The 24,794-nt window shown below is 40.8% G+C and overlaps 1 protein-coding gene across 4 annotated transcripts; it reads left to right on the forward strand.

The window, feature by feature from the left end:
* The first annotated feature begins 146 nt into the window (after positions 1-146).
* Positions 147-11,267, forward strand: rbm26 (RNA binding motif protein 26). Of its 4 annotated transcripts, none has more exons than XM_034560791.1 (22): positions 147-649; positions 881-999; positions 1,125-1,243; positions 1,384-1,475; positions 1,554-1,825; positions 2,347-2,625; positions 2,876-3,112; positions 4,087-4,227; positions 4,336-4,476; positions 4,685-4,793; positions 4,914-5,070; positions 5,661-5,846; positions 6,259-6,360; positions 6,469-6,540; positions 6,646-6,744; positions 6,867-6,941; positions 8,034-8,201; positions 8,461-8,565; positions 8,711-8,914; positions 9,669-9,755; positions 10,010-10,123; positions 10,581-11,267. In XM_034560791.1, the coding sequence occupies exons 1-22, from the start codon at positions 591-593 to the stop codon at positions 10,668-10,670; spliced, it is 3,027 nt and encodes a 1,008-aa protein (XP_034416682.1). In that variant the 5' UTR covers positions 147-590; the 3' UTR covers positions 10,671-11,267. The 4 variants fall into 4 exon arrangements, with proteins under 4 accessions (XP_034416682.1, XP_034416686.1, XP_034416685.1 ...); XM_034560795.1 differs by having other exon boundaries at positions 153-649; positions 6,472-6,540; XM_034560794.1 differs by having other exon boundaries at positions 153-649; positions 6,262-6,360.
* Positions 11,268-24,794: the final 13,527 nt, after the last annotated feature.

A 24,794-nucleotide genomic window follows, 5' to 3' on the forward strand; every position in this document is an offset into this window, starting at 1 on the left:
ATAACTAGACAATTGTATTTTGGTACATCTGGTTACAAACGTTCAATCTGTCTCGGAGTGGCTTGGAGTTACAGTTACAGAGAAACTGCTCGAGAGCTTCTCTAAAGAACAACTGTCTCTGGTACTGCGAGGTCCTCTCGCGATATCTTGCCAACGAGAACACCAGCGGAAGTAAATAGTCGCCATGGCGTGTTAGCTAGTGAGAGGGGATAAAGTAGCAAGTTAAGCGTGGGTGCTCCATTAAGTTTAACGGAGAAGAAACATTTACAACCTTCAGGTTTAGTTGGTTGGATGTTGGTAAATAAAAGACTCACCACGTCTGCATCTCCATTAAAATACAACACGAGAGTCGAGTGACCGTTCGGCACGTTCGAGGCCTGGAAAGACGCATGCTAGCGTAGCTCAGTTAGCCACCGTTAACGCGGCTGTTCGGCTAACGGCGTTTTGTAGCACCACAGCCGAGCCGAAGACCACTGAAGTGGTTCGTTTCCCCAGCTGATGTCGGCTGTCCTATCAAACAGATAAGCAGTGTCAACCCCAGCTGGCGTTAACTCTGGCCGTGGTGGAGGGAAAGTTCGGCTGGATCTAAAATGATCATTGAAAACCTTGATGCCTTGAAAACATGGCTGTCTGAAACCCTCGAGCCCATGTAAGTAACGTCAGCTATTAGCAACTCAGCTGTTTCCTCCACTCAGCTTCAGCCCTTCTAGTTCAGTCTGAGTTACACCACCTCATGTGAGAAACACACGGTGCACGCTAACGTGAAGGTGTCATAAGTGACCGATAACGTTACTAATTTATTGGCTATTTGTCATGCATATAGTATTTTGTTGGTGATGTTTGTTTTTCTTATGCACGTTTTCTCTCTGAACATTTCCAGCTGTGATGCAGACCCCTCTGCCCTGGCTAAGTATGTTGTTGCTCTGGTGAAGAAAGACAAAACTGAGAAGGAACTTAAAGCCCTATGTATAGACCAGTTGGATGTATTTCTCCAGAAAGGTATTTAATCCCCCTGCTTCATGAGAGTTGTACTTGGCAAGCCTTTTTTTTTCATTTGACAGGTGTGTTACTATTTATTTGTGGATTCATACATACTCTTTATTTGCACTATTGTCTTATTTCAGAGACCCAGCCATTTGTGGATAAGCTGTTTGAAGCCATTAACAACAAAAACTACCTCCCGCCGCCAGATCAACCATCCTCTCTGATCAAAGTTGAGAAGGATGAGCCGAAAAAAGATGAGGTAATGAAGGGGGAGCAATTTAGAGAGTAGTTTTGTTCCATCGGATGTGTACTTTACGGTAGCAAACAATATGGAGCCCCATTCATGTCAGTTGCCATCTAAGATGGAACACATTTAAGTTACTTATTTTCTTTGTCCAGACAAACCGCGAAGACGAACGGGAGAAGAAGTTTCCTCGGAGGGTGAATCACAGTCCACCCCAATCAAGTTCTCGTTACAGCAGAGATATCAGGTGAGTGCACCTGCTTGTATTATTACTTAGTATTTACTTTGAACTAATTGCCATGATTTTGTTGTTCCCAACTTTTAGGAGAGGAGATGATCGTAAGAGAGACGACCGCTCTAGAAAGAGGGAATATGACCGCATTCCACCACGGAGGGACTCGTACCGCGATCGCTTCAACCGCAGGAGAGGCCGCAGTTACAGTCGTAGCCGCAGCCGCAGTTGGAGCAAAGATCACATCCGAGAACGCGACCGAGAAAGGGATAGGGATAGAGACAGGGACAGGGACCGGGACAGGGATCGAGATCGCAGCAGGAGCCGGTCACACAGCAGAACTCGGTCTGGAAGCAGGAGTAGAGGTAAGAACCTGATCGATGGATCTAAAAGACACATAATCAATAGGGTTTCACATTGTGCCAGTTGAAACCATTGTCTTCCTGTGGAGGGAGCAATGACTGGATTGTGAAACGCCATTCTTCTCTCTTTCTCTTTCTCTCTCTCTCTCTCTATCTGTCTGTCTGTCTGTCTGTCTGTCTGTCTGTCTGTCTGTCTGTCTGTCTGTCTGTGTGTCCGTGACCTTGCAAAGTGTTCCCAGTCAGAGTACAGCTGCCTAAGAAGCTTCTAAAAACAAAGATTATCTCGTGGTTTTCAAAAGACTTGTCAAATTTAATATTCGTGTTTTTTTTTGTTTTTTTTTGTTTTCTTTTCAGAATTAATTTCATTTTAGGATATTGTTACTGTAAACTATGACAAATCACTGACCTATGCCTTTTGACACATACCAGTAGTGCTACCAGCTCAGACAACTGATCATATGTAGACAACATAGAGCAACAATGACTGGATATGGAGAAACATTGCTTTTTTTGTCTGTTTGCAGAACGAGATTCTGGAAAGTTGAAGTTTGATCACGATCGAGTGGACAGGCCAGAGAATGCTGATTGCTTTACCCCAGCAGCTCTAGTCCCCACTGCAACCACTTCACATTTCCCTGTGCCAACACTGAGCAGCACCATTACAGTCATTGCCCCCACACATCATCATAGCAACAATACCCCTGAGAGTTGGTCAGACTTCCGCCCTGGGCAACCTGTGGATCGTGGCCTTTTTAATAGAGGACCCCCCCCTCAACAGAGGAAGCGATGCCGTGACTATGATGGTAAACTATGATTTGAAGAAAATCTAAAGTTCGAAAACATTGTTCAATATTGTGTTGACGATATAGTGTTTATATTACCTGTTAAAGCTGACATTGGTTATTCACCATTTTAATATATAGTGAGAGAATAAAAAGAAAAAAGATATTTTAACATGACAATTAAGATTTTGATTGTGAAAAAAAGCAGCACTACCGCGGCTGTCTGCTTCTGTGAGATTGATGTTCTACGTGTGTTTGCCATCTGTTCCAGAAAAGGGCTTCTGCATGAGAGGGGACATGTGTCCTTTCGACCATGGAAGTGACCCAGTTGTCGTGGAGGATGTCAATTTGCCCAACATGCTGCCCTTCCAACCTCCACCAATCCCAGGTGGCGACGCACCACCGCCCCCAGGCCCCCCACCACCTCTTATGAACCCCCCACCCGTGAACCTGCGGCCCCCTGGACTCCCACCAGGTTCCCTCCCACCCAGCCTTCCACCTGTTGCAGGTAGGAATTCTGACTGAATTGTGAAGTTCCTAACAGCAACACTTTTGAGATATTTGTTAGCATGGAATGTCAAGCGTCTACATGTTTTTCACAATTTGTGAGTAAATGTCCGACGAGGTATTGCAAAATACGGGATTTTGCAACCAAAATGTGACATAATTTATTTTCCCTGGTAATCCAGAGGGTTTGCTAATCTCTGAAACATTCATTACCATCCCACAAGGTTCGTTTGCAATTGAAACAATTTCCCCATCTCCAGTAAATTGGACTAACCGGCGGTTTGACTTGGCAAAGGGAGATATTTTATAGGACTCTTTGGCTCAGCTACAAGCCAGAAAGCTAACATTATGCTACCAAGAGTCAAAGTCAATAACACTGGGTACGGTTGGCAAACGGTACATATAATTTGAATTGATTTAATTTGATGTAGCCAGCTAATTAATGAATGAATGAATGAATTAATTACCTGTCGAATTCAGATAAATAAGTAGGTGTCCATTATCAGAAAACATCTGTGTTTTGCAAAAACGATTCAGCCCTTAGTTATCAATGATCAGGCTGTTGAGATGGTAGAAAGTAGGGCTGCCCCCTCTTAGTCAATAAATACATTTTTGCACCCTAAAGCCGTTGTTGTCAATGAAGTTGCACCGATTTGTGCGCTCAAAAGCGAAAGCAGCGTTATTGCGGTGCACAAGTGTTCCCAAGCACCTAGTTTTCAGGGATCGACAGCTGCATCTATAGACTCTTCAAATGTGCGTTGTTGTGCAACAACTTGGGTCCAAGCCTATCTTTTCAGCTATTGCCATTAGGGAAAAGGAAATAAACCCACATATAATGCTTATGTTTTAAACTATTTAATTGTCTATATAACTGAAGACTGTCTTAAAAACAGGTAGCAAGAAATAGAGTAACCTGCCTGAGGAACAGTTCAGGTCAGATTATTATTTAATTTTGTTTCATTCCATCTAACGCAGGTCCTCCTCCTCCACTTCCTCCTCTGCAACCGTCAGGGATGGATGCTCCTCCCAATTCCATGACCAGCTCTGTTCCCACCATTGTCACCTCTGGGATGCGCTCCTCACTTCCCCAGGCCCCAGTGCCCCGCTTCACCTCTGGTAATGATTGTGTTTTTTGAAGTTACACATTTCATTTTATATTTATAAATGACTTCTGCCTTAACTTGCTGTTTTCCGAATTAAACGTATCCTCTCTCTGCTGACTAGACCACTATGAGACAGATGTGTATAATCCTGAGGCTCCCAGCATCACCAATACCTCCAGGCCAATCTACCGCCATCGGGTCAGTGCCCAGAGACCTAACCTGATTGGCCTCACAATGGGAGAAGTGGACCAGCCACCAAGAGGTATTGTTCACATGAACTGGACCATTTGAGTTTTGAATAGATTGTCTTTAATCATGCATGCACTTTCCCTCCCACCATTAGCATGCTCAGCACTTTGACCAGCATTCGGTACATACTCCTGTATTTGTGTTTAAACGTCTTGCCCTCTTTTTTTAGTGATGTGCTCTGTAGTCTGAAAACTGACCTCCCAGGGTTTGTTTCCCACCAGACAAGGTCCCGAACAACAGCATGAGGATCGTTATGGAATCGGATTTGAGGAAGAGACCACCCGTCTCTCATGATGGAGGCCTTCCCTTGAAAAAACCTTGGTTTGACAAGTAAGACATTAATTTGTCATATTAAAATTGTGCTGCCTCTAAACCCTGTGGTTGATCACCGTTGACAGGTTTGTTTAATACCGCCCTCATTGAATTGTTCAACTATTCTCTTCTGCACAGGCCCAACTTTAACAAACCCAACCACCAGGGCTACCACACAAGAGTCCCATTCTCCCCAAACACCAAGCTGCTGGTTCGTCAAATTCCTCCCGAGCTCAACAACATCAGCAAACTCAATGACCATTTCAGCAAGTTTGGCACCATTGTCAACCTACAGGTCAGTCGTTATGTGGTGCAATAGATCACAGCTTTGATTGTTAGTAGCCAATAAATGATGGGTAAATAATAATTTGATTATTTGTAACAATAATATAATTTCAAACAATATGTAATTACCGTGTAGTACAATAGGTAACTAATATGTGAACAATGTCTTTGAGTAAATCTGTTATCAAAGGTTAAACCATAAAATAAAAACTGTATTGATGTTTGTTTGTTTTTTAAACATAGCTTGTATGTTTCATATTATGCTTTTTCAACCCATCTGGTAAACAAGTAGCCAGTTGCATTATTTTCAACAGTTGTGGCGTAACCAGCAAAGATTACAGAACAAACTGAACGTCTTTAAAAAAAACGTCTGAGTTACTAAAAGCCTTATTTGAAATGAACATCACATCTTTCATGCACTTTTGTATTGCAGTTAAGCACGGCAGACACAAACGAGTAATATACACCGTTGGTTTGGTCTGGTGAAAATCGCACCACTCCGTTGCTCTTCGGTTCATAACCTTTCAATGTTGAGGTTAAGTTCAGTCACCTTCCGGCTCCACAGCCTCACAGTTCCATTTCAAATGTCTTTTTGGACAGGTGGCCTTCCAGAATGACCCAGAAGGGGCACTGATCCAGTTTGCCTCCCCACACGAGGCCAAGCAGGCTATGCAAAGCACAGAGGCTGTTCTCAACAACCGCTTCATCAGGGTGCACTGGTTTCGTGATGATGGGACTGATGGCCAGTCTATCTCACAGCAGCACCCTCAGCAACAGACGGACATGGTATAAGTTCATTTTACATCTGTCGCTCATAACATGTGGTTGTTGTAAAATGTTCTGTCTTAACGGCACCACAAAGAGTACATGTCTTTTTAAAATATGGTGCACTTGTGAATGACCAAGTCAATTCCATGTTATTCCTAAAATACGTTAATTTGTATTTGAGATTGTTTTTGAGTTGTTACAAGAAAAATATAATTTTAAGAGACTAAATTAGTTCTTTATGCATAAGTCCTGCAGTTTTAATGAGTATTTGCAATGAAGCTGGTGGTAAATAAAGTAGATTTTACAGAGGCCCCTCAAGTTCAGCACGATAGGAAAATTCTGAATTGTTATCTGACACTGGTGGCTATATTAAAATGCACTAACGCATGGATCCAGACATAATGTGACTAACAACTCTGTTGTCATTCAGCAGGCCTCAGACGTGTTTCTTAAGCAGTCTGTCAAAGATCGCCTTGGACCCCTGCTCAATGCAAACTCTGAGCCATCACAAGATTCCAGTGTCGCCTCTCAGGTGTGTGTGTGTGTGTGTGTGTGGTTGGTTGAGTTTTTGTCACATATTCTCTGCAAAAGTCTTCAGATTGTGTTTATAAATGTTATCGATGTTTTCCCCGATTTGCAGCAGAATCCCTCAAAGGTGTCGGTGAAGGACCGTTTGGGGTTCTCTGCCAAACCAGCAGCTCCTATTGAAAAAGTGAGCGTTCACACTGTTCATCATTACTCATTCTGTTTTGGAATTTCTCCTCTAAAATTGTCTAAATATTATGTCCCCCGCCCCCCTTTTCTTTTCTTTTTTAAGGTGTTTTCTACATCGATGGGCCTCACAAAGACTGTATACAATCCTGATGCCCTGAAGGCAGCCCAGAAAAACTCAGAGGAAGCCCTGAAAAATAAACAGGTGAGAAGAGGAATGGTGGGAAATGGGGAGTGGAGAGATTTAGAATCAAGGCCACAAACACCTTGGATTCTCATACTAATGCAGAAGGCAGCGCCTAATCATTCCCATCATTTCTTTAACAGGAAGCTCTAAGACTACAGCAGGATGTAAGAAAAAAGAAGCAGGAAATATTGGAGAAGCACATTGAGACACAGAAGGTAAGATGACTCTTGAGTCTCGATCAATGGCTTGTACATTAAGTGTCACAGCGTCCCCAAGTCAGCGACTGCGTTGGGAAATCTACACAAACAAACCAAAGCAGTGTTTGGGAGCGTAGTGTGGGATGAAGGGTTGAAGATCAGGGCTTAGAGTTTTATATTTGAAAATGGATAACAATGTGTCTGGTAGCGCTCGGCCTAACGCTTCTGTCCCGATTTAGGACAGACGGCAATATATATCACAATATAGTATCTTTTCTGCTAATTATATAATGATATGGTCTATATAAGTAAGCCACATGTAAAGCCTATTTTGTTAATTCATTTGTGAATTAAATACTTTTTTCATGTTGTGAACTTTACTGCAAAATGAACCGAGCAGTTCAAAGTGAAATTAAAGAGAAGAAATATATTAATGTAGTCCTAGGCCATATCTTATCTAAACAGGCCTGGACGGTTTATTTAAAGGGTACAGCAAATGTAATGTAGTAGACATTAAGGCCCATAATGATTCATACGTACACATCTTGGTCTGAATTAAGTGTGTGTATGTATGTATATATATATATATATATATATATATATATATATATATATATAGCCCAAATAATCTCATAATTGGTTACAATAATCAAGGTTGGCTGGTGGCTTTTTTTTTTGTTTGTTCTGGATTCAAACCAACTTTGTTCACATTCGTTGTCATTGCATTGGACATGTCGCGTGATGGCGTCAAACATTCATACATTTAATGACTATCTAGGGGTGCCTAGTCTATGGAAAATATTATTGTGCATTTGTCTTAACTGTCTTGTAGCACGGATGGGGCTGTAAATGTCTTTAGGTATACAGCCATAATAAATGTGTTTGCATTAATTTAAATACTTTATAGGCTATTCGTTTGCAACAGTGGGTCTGGTGTTCCACATGTTTAGAGTAAATGATCCATATTTTCATAACGATATAAAATCGTACCCTTTCTCCCCTCCTGTGTGACTTGTGGCTTTCTGTGTTTTGTAATTATTCAAATACTCTGTTGGAATCGCCGCAAGAATCGCCGCAAGAATTCAGCTTTTCTGCCCACGTTCTCTGCAGCTCCTGATATCTAAACTTGAGAAGAACAAAACAATGAAGGCAGAGGATAAAGCCAAGATCATGGAAACTTTAGGCATGCTAACCAAGAGCATCACCAAACTTCAAGAGGAGATAAAGGGAATCTCAGGCAGCAACAACCAGCTACGCACATCCAAGACCAGGGCACAGGTAGGGCTTTCACCCAACTAGTGCATCCATGCAACACGAAAACGATGGCTTAAAACTAGATTGTGCTATTCTTGTTATTGGGTTTGCATTTCTACTTATTTTACCTCTCTTGCTGTATGAATATAATAATATAACAGCACAGCATATGCTTCCTTGCTCTCAAGGATTAGATCAACTGGGGTTTTCAGTTTATCCCGTTGCCTTTTGACTTATTACTTCTGATTTGCAGAGTTGTCTTTCCTGATTGCAATGTGTTCAGGCACAGAAGGAACTGCTGGACGCGGAGCTGGACCTGTACAAGAAGACCCAGGCCGGAGAGGACATTGCTTTGTTGAAAATAAAGTACACGCAGCTGCAAATTGAGGTATTGACTTAATCTTAAGACTAAACTCTGCCTCAAACTTTAGAGTGTCCTCTCGACAACTCAACTTGTGTGTTTTCATGATATTGGACAGATATTTGTGCTCTATTTGAGTTCTTTCCATCCCCCTTTTTTCATTTTTACCCAGGCGGCTAGAAGGGGGATCCTGTCTCCCGGAAGAGGCCGGGGGGTCCACGCTCGGGGCCGTGGTGCTCTCAGGGCCCGGGGACGGGGCTCCAGAGGACGGGGAAGAGGTGTGTCGCTGCATGCAGTCGTGGACCATCGGCCGAGAGCGGTGGAGATTTTTGGATTCACTGAGGCAGACCATGTGGACCTGCTGCCACACTTTGCTGTAAGTCAGCCGATAACTACATTACTGAGAAAAGGAAATGTAATATCTGCAGTTAACCAATCAGAGCGTTTGAGGACTGTGTTAAAGGGCACTGTTGAGGGCGGTGGACATTCAGTGCCTGACAAATGTAGCGTTCAACTGTTCTCACATCCTTACTTTGGATTAAGGCTGTGTGTAGTGTGTTAAAAAGAAATGGTCTAAATATCAACAAAGGCAAAAAATGACATATTTTCTACGATTAATGAAATGGGACTATTACTATTATTACTTTTGCTCAGTGTGGCAAAAGAATCAACAGTGTCCTCTGGTGGTTACACCTGCACAGTGCAACTGACCACCTATGGAGCAGCAACATAGTGACAGTCCAGTCTGTCTAAATACAAATAAAATGGTGTTGGGTACATCCAGTAAATACTAACTCAATTTCACACGGTCAAGTTATTAACTCCTCAACCACCAGAAGAATATTCAATAAGCAAAAACTAATATATATGACTCAACGTGATCCAGATATGCAGCAAGAAAGCTAATGTGTTTCCTAATGTGTACTGATTCATCTCAGCCCCCCAGTATGTTTTGAGTAGAGTGGGAATGAGGTAAAGCAATATTAAAAGCTACTTGTAGAAAAACCACTTAATTTAACACAACATTGCTTTGGTAAAAAGAACATGCATCATATCAGTTTTTAATCATTTACACAGGAATGAGTTAGTTTATAAAGTGACCAAAATGTTGCGTTTTCCTAATTTTGAAGCAATTTGGAGAGATTGAAGATTGCCAGATTGATGGAAACAACCTGTCTGCAGTCATCACTTTCAAGACCAGAGCAGAGGCAGAACAGGTGAGTCGACTGTCTGGCATGCATGCGCTAGAATATTCTTTCATTTATTTTTTAATTGAGCCCCTTGGAATTCCAACAGTAAAAGCTACTTTCCAGTATTTTGACTTTTATTATCGAGCACTTTGCTCCCGATGGAGCGCCACCGTCTTCTTGCCGTTTTGATCAGGTTGTTGACCACAGTTGTTGTTGTTGTACCATTTTTCACATCATATACAACTTCTAACCACACGCTCCTGTGTTTCGACCACCTGTAGGCGGCGCTTCATGGAGTGAGGTTCAACAACCAGACTTTGCGTCTGGCCTGGCATAAAGTGGTCAAGACTCTCAGTGCTGCGGATGCTGATGACGCTGAACCAGAGGAAGATGAGGTTTTAGGACATTTCTCATTCTGCATATATTAATGTTTCTAGATGCTATTTATGTTTCTCTTTATAGTATATAGGGATCAGGCAGGATCGGTGTTCCTACTTCACGTGCTACCATTGATTCTAGAACAGAAATATTTACTTTCAAGGAGATCTTTGGATGTTCTCTGCTTGGACATATGGGGAAACCTTAATAAATACCTCTTTCTTGTTGTGTTACTTTCTGAGAACACAAGAGGGAGCCATTACACATTTCAGCAAGGATTGTGTTTATGTGGCTTTTTCCTTGCCACTCATACTTTCATTAAGCATTTGGTGCGTCTGCAACGAGATGCGCTCATGCTGAGGATTTAGTCCCTGCCAAGACGTTTTTAATACATGGTGCTAGGTGAGTGCTGATGCTCAAAATAAGTTTACGTCACTCAAGTGTTTTTTTTTATTCTTTCTTTCATCTCATCAGTACCCAGAGGGGTCGCTGAGTGACGATGCATTGCTGCAGGATGATGACGAGGAAGAAGACGACAACGAGCCTCGCTCTTGGCGCAGATGAAGATCAGTTGGACGCTCTTCCCTGGATACATTGGTTTGGAAGAAGAGCAGCATTCCAGCAAATTAAAAAGATTTCAATGCCTGTTCATAAACAAACAAGGCACATTTTACTTTGGCTAGACTTTTTTTTTTTTTCCATTCAAATGTGTAACTTGCAGAAGAACCATGTACGAGTTTGATTATTTTTAATGCGTATACCAGATGCCACAATGGTGAATTTTTTAATGCTCTTAATGTAGACATTATTTTTTGTTTTTGTTATTTCGTTTCACAAAACGTAGAATTAGTCTGGACATGTGACAGCTGATCACACCTGTTGTTGAACTCTTAGTTTAAGAAAAAAAAAAAAACCTGTGTTGTAATTGAATGACTGTAGCTTTTGCAGAAAGGTTAGGTAGGTTGACTGGTTTAAATGCTCATGTGTAAATATTTTATGTCTGGGTTCAAATGATTTGTATGAAAGCTTGGCTTCTCAGTTCTTGGCTTAACTTTGGATTGTACAAAAAATAAAGAATTGAAATGGTCTGAAAACATCCTGCCACAAAAAAAATGAAAACACAAAAAAAAGAAGAAGAAATTATATGGCAGTGAAAAAAAACAACACTCCTAAAAGAGCTGAACAAAGACCATTTCAAAAAACAAAAAAAACTTCCTCTTCACCTAAAGAGCAAACTTCCTCAAATTCCTACTTCTATCACTTTTTTTTTCTTTTTTTCTTTTTTCTTGCTTTGGATCGGTAAGGTAATCTCAAACTGTCCGTGCTACGGTAAGAACATGGTATAACATGATAGTATATATTTGCTAAATGTATATTTTTGCGAAGATTTCTTGGTGCGTAGCCTAAACAATTTGCATAACTTGGCTAAAATAGATGTAAATACAACAAGAACTAAGACCATTTGTGTTCTTTTTGTTACAGGAGGTGTGTGTGCAGTATCCAGCTCCAACTCTTCAAGAGGCCACAGCGTCTTGAATGTCATTTAGTATTTACTGTAACACTATTCGTCTTCCTGATGTATCGAAATTATTTTTATTTCAGAAATATTTATAAATGTTTTTTCCGTATAGTTTTATTTGCCTAATTTCCTTGCTGCCATCTTGTTTCCATGGGTAAAACATATTTTATGATATTGAACATTATTTTCTCAATTAAGACAAAGTTTGAAAACATCCTCGAAAACTATACTTGTGATAGAAAAAAGTACTTTCTATCACAAGTATAGTACTTTTGCCATTGCAAGTAACACCATCATATGAAGAAGTATGGCTGGCATTCTTGTTCCTGGCCGACGGCTTAGTCAAACACACCCATGATGTCATGTCACCAACAGGTGCATGCTGGGTCTGGCCAATGTGCTCATGGTGACTCTTCAGGCAGTTTACTTTGGAGCTTGCAAGGCTTTTCTGCTGTTTGGGACAATAATCCTTGATGGGACGAAAGCCTCATTCAGCTCAGTGTTTGGAAACTTTGAAGAGTGCAGTTGGAAAGAGAAGCCGAGTGGACTGGATATGTTCTGCTTCTATGTAGTGCATACTTCCAGAACCCTGAAACCGATGCGGCTAAATGGAAGTCGGCCACCATTCATTTCATTTTTTGCTCCGTTGCTTTTCCTACCGTGACATGTCAAAATGCCCTCTGTGGCAACTTTAGCTTTCCTCAAACCTCACGTGAATATGGGTGTTAAGGTTAAAGGGATTGTGCTTCTTGTAAGGAGTTGGTATACACCTGCAGAGAGGCTCTCTACAGGACAGCTCCCACAATCATTCAGCCTTGAACAAGAGAGGACAAATAACCCAATCAGTCTCCACCAGTTTGGTGTTCCATGGCCACCCCTGGTGCCTGTCAGGCTTGCAGAGATAATTGTGAAAAATCAGATTTGTTCTCTTAGAATATCTGCTGTTTATCATTTAAGTCGTTTTCTCCCCCCAACGCCACCAGCAGACAACTTTCCCTCTGTCTCTCGGTAGGGGAGTATTAAATGCCCCCTTCTGCCGCCTCATTTACCTACTGTGGTGCCACCAAAGCATCATTTGCGATCAAACAAGCTGTTGCAGCTGCACATTTCTGTAGTTGTGTCACAGACCTGTAGCTTTTATGTGTCATGTAAACTGGTTAGCTGTACACACATACCCAGATTCCCTTTTCAATTGTTTAGTAGCACTTTGCGGAACAGCTACATCAATAACTGTGTTAAAGAAGATTTAGGACTTAGCCCCATGTCGTCTCGTGTCACTTCAGTGGTGATGTCTGAGAGCTCCCCCAGCCTCCGTCTGTGTCTCAGCGGGTATACGATGTTTATGTGCTCTGTGTGAGCCTCTGAAAATATGGGCTAACAAGTTTACAGCATCCGTGTCATCCATTATCTAAATCTTTGCGTTCTGATTTGTGTCGAGGAGACAAATGGCATGACATTTTAGAACGAGCTGTGATGATGTTGATTCTTTTCTTCTTCTCGCGTGTGTGTGTGTGTGTGGAGTAGGAAGATGCAATGGAAAGTTTGTTTTACTGTGAAAGAAAGGATCACTTTTGTTTGCTTGGAGACTTGCTGTCTGTCAGGGGAAACGATTGTAGTTTCTTTTAGAAGCCCTCGGGGACTCAAGAAGTCGGTCAAATGCAACAACGATGAACATGCATAACATTACACACTTATAATGTATTTATTCATATTCATTTGAATATCATCCTTGCATTTTCACAACACGAAAACATTGCTGCATGTCAATTAATACCAATTACCACTTTGACAATTTTGTAGAATAATACGTACAAAATTCATCCTAATGGATGGATTATGTGCGAACACAATGTTTTGGTCACTTGCCGTGTGTTTATCCATTTAAAGTGAAGATATGAGGAAGGTGCTTCTGATCTCAAATAAACTGTGACCCCTCCCAACACACTGCTCCACGCTTTCACACGCCTTGCCCCCATTGCTACATTGCCAGTTCTCTGTAAAGCCATTAATATTTTATGTGATCATGGCCCTCCATAAGCAAATTTCAGTCCCCAGCAAGTTGAGCCAAAGCATGATTAATTTAGTATTTATACCCCGACAACCCTTTAAACAACACAAGGCCCCCGGCCACAAAGCAAGGCACAGTTTGAGATAAAACTAGCAGCCCCTAAATCATAATCGGCAAAGTCATTCAGGTTCATTTGAGTTTGGGGACAGTTTGGGAATCAGCCTCAGTTGTAAAACCTCACCACTAAAACACATTTTGTGTTTTATAAAATAAATCTTTTGCTATTACTCAGCAGCAATGGCTTCTCCGTCATCCTCAGTGTGTCTGTAAATACTGCTGCGTGAGCCCTTAACAAAGCCCTTTAATCTTGTCTGCTGACCACAGACCCCAGGTCAGTCTGCTAGCAGGGGAATGCCATCAAGGAATCAAAACATGGCTGCCCTGAACCTGCTGATCAAACAAATTCCTCCAGAGAGTTCCAGCTTACTAAAACTGAAACTAAAGATACGGCTACGCTTGGAGCCAATATATCCTAAAATTGTACTTTGGGGTTTTAGTCCCTCTTTAATATACTGTACTTAGATTAGATTAGATATTACTTTATTCATCCCTAGGGGGAAATTCCGTGAAGCAGCAGCATAACATGTTTACAAATATACAATACAATAAAATAGCAGAGAATATTACATTTAAGAATTTGAAGGAAATGAAAATAATAAAGGAAATAAAAATGTAAAAATAATTAAATAAAAATGAAAGTGTATACAGTGTATCTAAAGTATAAAGTGACAGCGGTGCAAGTTTTATTGATGTTCAATTTGAGGAGGATCTGGCCAGAGGTGATTTATAGTCGTATAGCAGTTGGCAGGAATGTTCTCCTGTATCAGGAATGTTCTCCCGTATCAGGAATGTTCTCCCGTATCAGGAATGTTCTCACGTAGCAGGAATGTTCTCCTGTATCCGGAATGTTCTCCCGTATCAGGAATGTTCTCCCGTAGCAGGAATGTTCTCCCGTAGCAGGAATGTTCTCCCGTATCAGGAATGTTCTCCCGTAGCAGGAATGTTCTCACGTAGCAGGAATGTTCTCCTGTATCAGGAATGTTCTCCTGTATCAGGAATGTTCTCCCGTAGCAGGAATGTTCTCCCGTATCAGGAATGTTCTCACGTAGCAGGAATGTTCTCCTGTATCCGGAATGTTCTCCCGTATCAGGAATGTTCTCCCGTAGCAGGAATGTTCTCCCGTAGCAGGAATGTTCTCCCGTATCAGGAATGTTCTCCCGTAGCAGGAATGTTCTCACGTAGCAGGAATGTTCTCCTGTATCAGGAATGTTCTCCTGTATCAGGAATGTTCTCCCGTAGCAGGAATGTTCTCCCGTATCAGGAATGTTCTCCCGTAGCAGGAATGTTCTCCCGTAGCAGGAATGTTCTCCCGTAGCAGGAATGTTCTCCTGTATCAGGAATGTTCTCATCAGTATTAGCTATGTTCAGGATGTAGGCAGCATATGCTCTGTGTTCAAGAATATACTGTGTGACCTGAAGAAATATTTGGTATGTCATAAAAAGTAATTGTATTTTATGCCATACAAATAACATAGCATGTTATGCCATGAAAACAATAAGACATAGTATGTCATAAAGAATAAAAGTATAGTTCACAAAAATATAGGTCCAAAATGAATCAAATGTGTGAATTACTCCAGCAGGCTCTCCAAAGCTCAGCTTTTGAATTTCACTTTGAAAATCTCTGAATGCATTGCTCTCTGCGAATATAGTTATTGATTTCACCTTTTAAAGTTTTATGGTAATCCAGGTAATGAAAACTTCCCGACAGACATGATGTTAAAGCCTGCGGGGACAGCGCAGGGGGTACATTTAAATGTAAATACTTTTATAGTTGTTAACATACACAAGGAAATGTGTTCTCAATTATATGTTATGTATATATTTGTATTGCCATATGCAGGCTTTATTGTCACATGTCAACTTCAACACCTCTAATTGGCTGTTCTATTTGAAAATAAAACAAAAAAGTAAATAGAACCGCCAATTAGAGGTGCTGAAGTTGACATGTGACTATAAAGTTTTACTTCCACTGAAACTGAAGTGATGCCCCACATTGTCTTATTATACAAATCAATTGGATGTCTGTATTTTTGTAACTTTTTTTCCCATGAATGATTTTTGATGAATGAGAGAAAATGAGATCATGAGGACAATACATTTATGTATATTGGTTTCTTTGGCACTTGTCTTACTCCAAAGTTTCTCCTCAAGCAACATTTTAACAAATCTACTACCATTACATTACATTAATTTAGCTGACACTCTTATCCAAAACTACTTCCAATAATCTGGATACAATCTAACAATTGCAGTAATCATCAATGATTAAGTGATTAAGTGCTACATTGAGCAACAGTAAGAGACAGAGACAGTTTTATATTTATAAACGGTCCAGTCAGAACAGATGAAGTTTCAGTTTCTGCTCTCCTGATGTCAATGGACATACAGTCGAAGAAGACGTGGATGAAGAGCGTGAAGAAAGCCAGTTGTGGTCTGCATCCATCTGGGGAGAAGAGAAGAGAAGGAGGAGACAGGAATTTGCATCAAATTCACCATTTGCCTGCATTTGTTGCTATTCTGTAATAAGCCTTTTTTTTTTTTTTAAAGTAAACATACTTTTTTGCCCTTCTTCTGACATACTATACAATATACTTTGTGTATGCCATTTCTTCACTTTTTATTATCATTACTAAACTGATAATTTGTGGTTATATGGTTCCAAGAAAGGTTTCACAAAGACGCACACACCTTTGTGTGTCTTTATTACCACGGACATACAGTTATGTGCATTTGCACGTCAACTGGGCAATTCAGAAAAAGCTGCGCATGCTCCCACTTTTTAATAATCTTTTGGCAAACAATCACTTTTTGGCATGACAATTGATGAGCAGGGACTGCATGTAATGTTAGAAAGTATGAATGAAGCAATAATGTTCAAGAGGACGTGGTACATATGGGTGACAAATTCATATCTGTCGAGGTCAGAGATGTCGTATATGGCATCAAAGTACTCTCATTACTAACGCTGTGGTCTAGAAACTCGATTTAAATAACCTCCGCTCCGTCAACGTTGTGGCTTTCCAATGACGTGTTTTATAAAACTAACAAATCCATCGATAATTGTCTTCTGAACCCCACTGTGGGCAAGATGTATCCCATGATGCATTGGGTCGAGTTGAGTGCGAACAAATCAGAGGCTGTGTTGCTGACTGAGCATATGCTGATCATTGATTAACGTGGCATCCACCCCATCTCAAGTAGATATGTGCTGTTTTGGCAGCACCCAATATAATAAGTAGAATATCTTGAGTGTGATAAATAATGTATAGATTATGCTTAGATAGTATTGTAAGGCAATACCCAGGGCGTACTGAGCAATCCGTGGATATAGTTATTCCGTTTTACACATTTTATTTGGCTTCTGTAAAGTAAATTGATCTGTTTTGGCTCCATTGTTAATTTCTTTGCTTTATTTTGCACTTGCCGATGGGATGAGTCAATATGATGACACTTTTGATCAGTTTTTGCTGTATTTTACTGCATAAAATATGTTTGTTATGGCCATCGTCATCAAATATATCCATGCAACATCAACCCCGCATTTGCATGACTAATAGCTAAAGTGGAAGAAGGCATGTGGCTCTTATCTGCAGTCTCCTTTACTCAGTGTAAATCTAATTTGGAATTACCCTAACATGATCATTGTACAGTTCAACTTCATTAAAGATAATCTGCAGACACCGCTGGACCCAGCAGGCCCTCCCCTCTGCCCTCACTCCTGTCATTGATTGGTGGAGTGATTTGCAGCATGTAATCCAATGCTCCGTGACAGGTTGTAACAGAGGTTAAAGATGGCAATTTAATTATGTGTCAGAGGTCACATTAAAGGCTGACCTTTACCATTTGCCACAAGACTCATCTGATTAGTGGCAACCTTGTGTTATTGTTTCAAATGAACAACATAACAGACAAATACGAGTGCACAATAGGAGGATCAGCTGTTTTCTGGGGTCTCTGAAATGAAATTCCAAGGATCCCAAGCATCCTATAATACCAAGCTTTTGTTGGTTGATTTCCAGTTTCTGCACAGTTCATTGCTTTTTACATTTCACCTTTACAATTATGTACATTATTAGTAAATATGTGTGTTAATATAAAAACATTTTTTATTAACAATAATATTTGGCAATTTGCACCATTCATTTTGTGTATTTATATGTATTTATTTATACATGCTCTGGGAGTGTGATGACATAGTATAAGGACCCTAAAAAAACCACAGGGGACGTTTGGTGGATTGGTCAAACACAACACTATCAACCACACTTTGAGTTATTTTGAAGTCACGTTCGTTACCTTATATAAGTTTGTACGAAGTTTACAAACTTATTTTACGCCCAACCATGATGTTTGCTGCGCTGGGCTACCCCGCAAGTTAGAAAGTGACGGCAAGGCTTCTGACCATGTGACAAGTTCTTTATTCAACAAAGAAAGAGAGAAACAAATGGAACTTCTCTCATTTCACTGTGTTAAAAGTACTTTTATAGACGATTTTAGAGCTCATTCAATGAGGTGCTCGTAGGTGGATGTTGTAACCTTCAGACTGAGCCACAGCCGTTTCTCAGATTCCAGTGTTTATGCTAAACTAACCCAACCGGCTGCCGGCGGTGGCACGGGCAGATGCATATATCAATCTTTCCATCTAATTCTCGGCAAGAAAGCAAACAATCATATTTCCTAAAATGTTAAACTATTCCGCTTTCATTTACTGATCATATCTCAAATGTTTCCCCCCCCCCAAGTGAATAAACGGTGGGTATGTAGCAGACCTCCAGCCGCTTTGTTTTCATTATAACCTAAATATTCTTCACGCCATCACTTTTCTTTTTTTGAATAAGGGAATGTGGCTCTGACTTGTTTATGGTACCGTGAATGAGTACAACGTTGCTCTGTTGGGTCATTAGGCCCCTGGGTACGAACACAGACTAACATTTCTATAGCGAGCCACATATGCAAATGACAGGGCAATTGTAGATATACAAATATGTACCCGTAGTCCACGAGGTCTAATGGCCTCCCTCCCTCTGGCTAGCTCAATGGCTCATTTAGATATCTGCTTGGTTTATTATGTGAATAAGTCATGCTTGGCTTGTTACGACCCTCTAGGTTCCTGTTTCTGCTGTGTAGCTGAGATGTGTGGTGCTCAATTAGGCTGCCTGGCTAGCGGAGTTAACCCTTTGCGCCAGATAAGCAGTTTTTTTCTCAGCCAGATGGGGTCGGTACAGTATGGGGGGTTCCATTCAGGGATCAAAAGATCAATCCTAATACAGTGCTACCAGGCTGACCTCTCAGATGTAATAAAGGTGCCATCTTCCACCCTTGGGGCCTATTCGGAGCCTCCCACCACATGAACAAACCTGGTATCTTTAAATTAGCTGACTTGCTTGCCCTGCAGGTAATTGCATTAGTTTATCAATGTTCAACACAATTTATACTTACTCTAGCACTAAAAGGATCCTGGTGGTAATGTCCTCAGTGAGGAGACAGAAAAGTGAGGTATTTGTGTTTGAAGGCGTTCATATGTTTACGTGTGTCTTTGCAAATAAGAAAAACACATGCCACCAAGAATTGAAATTACAGTTTTATTGCCATTATCTATACAGGTAATGATAGTCACGGTCTTTCATGTGTATATTTGGACCACAGTTATGTTTCACTGTACACTATACATCCCTGTTGCAATATGCATACACTTTATTGTTGACCTTACTGTTGCCTTTGAGGATAACTCTTACTTTGTGTCCATCTGAGCTTTTCTCCGCACTCCGTCAGTGATCATTACGGCTCTCGAACTTGTTTTAAAGCTTTATATGACAGCAGACTTACACGCCTTAATAGGTGCTTAAATCAGATTGTCTTTCATTACACTAAAAACAATATTACCATCAGTACCTTTCAATAGGGTTTGGTGGCCAGAGGCTGCTGCCTACATCCCTCACATTTGTATGCATTATGGATCTGTCTGAGGTAATAAACAGATCCTGCTCTTATTCTTGCTTGCTGGTATCATTATTCCTTGCCCCTCAGATGGATTATAGCCCACTGTGCAACATGTAGATGAGTGTCGCTCCTCTGATTGCCTTATGGCCATCAGGCTTTGCATATTTACTGCCAATTAATCACAGTGCGCAGAAAACCCATAGCACCATATTCTGATCCTCCTCCCTCCTCCACTTTTTACCCTCTACTCTGTTATACAGACTTTATATTTTATTGGAGCTCTCATCTCACTTCTTCTCCTTCAGCGGTCATTTTCTCACTGCTTCCTCCTTCTCTACCACTCTTCTTTCATTGTCTGTCTTTCCCTGTGCCTTAATCCTGCTCTATTCATGCCTAGCTGCTAAATTAAATCATGTATTATTAATAATGCTATATCTTTGTCCATCCTTCTTCCCTGTTCATATGACTGCTACATTAAGTGTAAATTGTTTCGCTGTAATTCCCTTTTAATGTTCTTGTTATAATCAGTGTTTCTGCTGTGCGAAGGAGGCAAGGGAGGGGAGAAAAAAGAGAGAGAAGGCGACTGAGATCATAGGCTTTTACTGTAACTTACTGTTTGATGTGAGGCTTGCATGCTACAGGCTTTGTAATTAGGTCTGTTTTACAAGTCAAATGTGTATGGGGCCAATGTGCAAAATATGGGATTAATAAAAGAAAGTTGTCAGATGTGGCTTGCTATGAGTGTGCTGGCTAAGCCCCAGGGAAAGAGCAGCACACTTCACTGCTTACAGCCCTTTTTTATAACAGCTACCCATTGTCCTGTGAAAACTGAATATAGCCTTGACTTAAAGACCTGCATGATTTGTAACAATCTGAGATGCAATTAGAAGTTTTTTGACAAAGAATAGTTAATTTCTCCCTTTTTAGTTCAACAGGACACATCCACCATGCTTTTGCCCTTTTTCTTGCCTTTTTTGAAAGGTCGGTAAACAAAAATTGCCAACAAAACCCCCTAAAAAAATAATGTTACCTTAATAATAATAATAATAATAATAATAATGCATTTAATTTATATAGCGCTTCAAGGTACTCAAACATCCTAGAAGCTATACAATAAAAATAACTAAAATTACAATAACAAACAATACATAGAAACAATAAGAATGTAGAGCACACAATCACACATTAAAAGCAGTTCTGAACAGGTGGGTTAAAATTTGTGGTTTGAAAATGGAAAGGTCGGTGCAGTCTCGGATGAGTTAGGGGAGAGAGTTAAGAGGCATCTCCATGACTGGGTTTGAGCCGTCTAGATTCCTGTTTCCAATCGGCTAGAATGATGGAAAAATGTCATCTACACTGAAACATAACAAATAAAATGAACAGAAACAAAGTCCCAGATACTCCTTGCCGTCAACAGCTTGTATCCATGCTAGCTGCATTGCTATGTGGATATCAATGTTGGCCTGTATGTTGGCCCACCTCTTTGGTCCATACTTAGCAACCTTTGGTTGGATTGCCATGATATTGGTTCCTCACATCCATCTAATAACATGAGCCATCAGCATCAGATTGTATTCATTGCAAATGTTAGCATGCTAACACAAGCTAAGACAGGGAATCCGGTAAACCTTGCTTTAGCATCGGCATGTCAGCAGTGTCATTGTGAGCATGCTGACATTAGCATTTAATGTAATTCAATGTACGCCCACACAGAGCTGCCAGCGTAGCTGTAGACTTTTAGTCTTGTTTAAATGTAATCTTTAGCTCTGTTGTATTGGACTGGTGGCAAACATCTTAAATATATCTCAAAACCTGGGAAAACAAAACCAAAAGTACTAGAATGGCTAAAGTCAGTGGAAGTCGATGTTTTTTAGGAAACCGGTTGAACCGATGCATCCGAAGTGTCATTTAACCGCATAGAAAGTTTTGAGAATAAGTTACTGAGCAATTATTAGCTCATGAGCCTTCTGTCCCATGCCGTCACTGTCCTCTACTCCTCTCACCATCATGTCTAATGAAATGGTGTTGATGCTTTACCGTTCATCAGTCACAGAGCACTTGCTCCACCATTATTGATTCCAGGGGGCCAATTGGCTGGAAGGGGGCTGTAAACTGGGCAATTTAAAACCTACATCCTTCATTATCACATGATGGGCGCCGAATGAGATCGTAGGACGAATGAGTGTAGTGGCAATAAATAAAAGGGAACAAAATATAACCTGGCAGAAAGACGGGCTGTCGATATGGATTGGTGTCGCTGATGTCCTCAAAGTGATTATCAGTGGCAGGGACGATTAGCTGTGGTGTAAGGTACTGTAAAAGTGTGATGTGGAGGATATTTCCTCCTCGTATCTGGGCGCTGTCTTTAGTGAGACAAATCTTGTGCATGAGTAATGGCACAGCTTTCATGTCACATAGAGGCCGGACGGCTGCATGCGAGAAGGTAACAGGAAAGGTGTGAGGGCCTGGTAATATCGTAAAAAACAGTGTTTAAATATTTTAATTTCATTTGTCAGAGGGGCCCCTCCCTTGCACCCCATTACCCTGACAACCATCCTTCATCAGCTGAATGAGTGCATTATTCATTAGCACTAATTATTTTCACATAACGTCTGCCCGGATATATTTAACCTCCACATTACACCCGGGATAATGGCCCTGTAAAATTGAATTGCGAGAAAGAAGTGGAGTTGGAAAGCTCATTTAAAGAACATAAGAGGGAGGAAATAAGAGTGAGGGAGGTGCAGGAGGGGTTTTTGAAGCAGCTGGAGAGGGGCGTTGACAGGAAGAGTGTTAAGCACTTTGGGACATGGAGCCCCAGAAGTGACGGGACATTTGTTCCTGTCTCATTTGCATGCTAAGAGAAGAGCCCGGTGGTTCTCAGTTAGGTTGAAGAGATACCTAAATGCCCTGCAGGTTTTAGGTGCCCTCCAGCCACGTAGTTCAGATCATCTATCCCTGACCTGAAACATGACCTCCAAAAAACGCCTGACCTGGGACAGCAGGAACAGCGAGCAGACGGGTCCGAGTCTTTGCCTCGTTAACCTCGCTTTCCCTGCACACTCAATCTCGGCTGTCTCTGTCGTCACCTCTTCTCTTCCTGTCTTCATCTCAGCTCGCGCCTCGGTGTTCTCCACTTGTACTCTTACCTGCAGAAGCCCCACAGATGATTGACATGGAATTGAACTACCCACTCAGGCCTCTGCTCATAATCCCCACTTAGAGGTTTGCCACACAAACTATACTAAGGAAGGAAGGAAGGCCTTATTCTTGCTTTGCTTATTCATGAGATTGACATTGACCAGCATGCAACATGTAGAGCTAAACAGTGATTGCTACTCCTCTTGCTTTATCTGTCTATTCTGGGCAAGAGTTGTGACCCCATGCCGATAGCTTTGCCAAACTCTCACACACGCACACACACACAAACTGACATACACACAAATATCATGCATACTAAAATGAAAATTGCGCGCACACTCACTCTCACACACACACGCTTTAATGCACAAATTAATTCAAGAAAACTGTTGAATGTTAAGTTGTGAATTCAAGTGATTTAAAGTAAAGTGTTACCTTGTTTTCTTTTATACGACTGATCACAGTTGCACAAAGGTCACAGCACTTAGTTTTTTTTCCTTTTAAATAGGTAGACCGTCATGTGGAACTATCAATAATGAAAATAGTGTTTGATACATTTTCTGTTGATTAACTGTATCTGAGACTTGCTTCATTACATTTAATTAAATGCCCATTGCAGATTGTAACAACGTAAAGTCTCTATCATTCTCGGTTACATTAAAAAACATCCTTTGCTTTCATTATGCTTCGACTCTCTAAATTCCTCAGTAATATTGTGAACAGTGACTACACTCCTCTCCAGGCGATGTGAGTGTACTACTGCTTTGTATGCTTGATGCCGGGTAATTGCAGTTCATTTCAACTGGGAAAAAATATTATTCTCACGCCTTTCCGTGTTACGCCCAGAAGGCAGCGCTCTCTATGTGTAAAGTATCTGTCTCTCTGACATTTAGATTTGCCTTTTAAAGATGACATTTTTCAAAACTGGCATTTCTTCATATGTTTTCTAAAGGCGACAAAATTATTCTTTTACATCCCAGTCAGAGTGTTCGTATAAGTGTGTAATTTGTCCAACCCTAAGTTGTTTCGTTGTTTTGTTTTCCTTTGTTATATCGATTGTATTTCAGGATGCACTAACATTGTTGTCATTGTCTGATATCAGTGTATGATACTCGTACTTGTCTGAACGTTATCTTTACTCACATGTCCTAACGATTCTTTGCTTGTTTTAATAAATGCTGCAATTTTCCGTTTAAAATCCAAATCCCAGATAAGTGTGTGCGTGAGTTACCATTTCTCGGCTGTGTCTGAGGCTGGAGTGCAGAGGGAAAAAACATTTGTCGGATTTTTTGTATTAAATTGATTTACATGTGACACAAATAAACTAAACAGCAACATCTTGATAGGTTTGGATGCCAGTTGATAGTTTCCTGGTGTCTGAGGAAGATTAATGGTGTACTGAATGCATCGAGGAGACATGCTCATCTTCGAATTGCTAGAAATTTCCAATTACTGCACTCTGGTGCCTCGCAATGAACCGTTATCCATTCTGCAAATGAGCATGCTATCCCTAAATAATTTCCTCAACAAAGATGGTGCTGCACATTATGAAATATTCAGAACTCAATTTTCCTGCTCTATCAGACTTTGGAAAGATCCATAATTACATGATAATCCACAATGTAATTTGTTTTGGGTACTTTGGGAATTTGAGTTCTCTTCACAGTAAAATGTTAACTATCTTGGAAAATGGGATGAAGCCTTTGTGGCATTTGTGACTGTTTTGGGGAATTATGGAATGTCAATCTTATGTTACCGTTAGGTTGATATCTTTTGGTTCAAAACTAATGAGATACTGTAGAAAGACAGCTGATACATTGGCGGGCATTATCAGATAGACTTACAGACTCTCATACAGTGCATAAACGAACAGAGAGAGCAGATTGAAAACAGTTATTACAAAAGCTGCCGGGCAACCGAGACACATAAACCTTCCTCAGAAGTGGCTATAATCATC

The sequence above is a fragment of the Cyclopterus lumpus genome, chromosome 3 (assembly GCF_009769545.1).
Source record: "Cyclopterus lumpus isolate fCycLum1 chromosome 3, fCycLum1.pri, whole genome shotgun sequence".
Taxonomy (NCBI): domain Eukaryota; kingdom Metazoa; phylum Chordata; class Actinopteri; order Perciformes; family Cyclopteridae; genus Cyclopterus; species Cyclopterus lumpus.

What these genes read in the sequence shown, in the direction of transcription:
- rbm26 (XM_034560791.1), top strand. Translation starts at nt 591, where the DNA reads ATGATCATTGAAAACCTTGATGCCTTGAAAACATGGCTGTCTGAAACC. An exon ending in CAGCCTTCCACCTGTTGCAG is followed by an intron (nt 3,113 to 4,086) that starts GTAGGAATTCTG and finishes CATCTAACGCAG; the next exon opens with GTCCTCCTCCTCCACTTCCT. An exon ending in CTGAACCAGAGGAAGATGAG is followed by an intron (nt 10,124 to 10,580) that starts GTTTTAGGACAT and finishes TCATCTCATCAG; the next exon opens with TACCCAGAGGGGTCGCTGAG.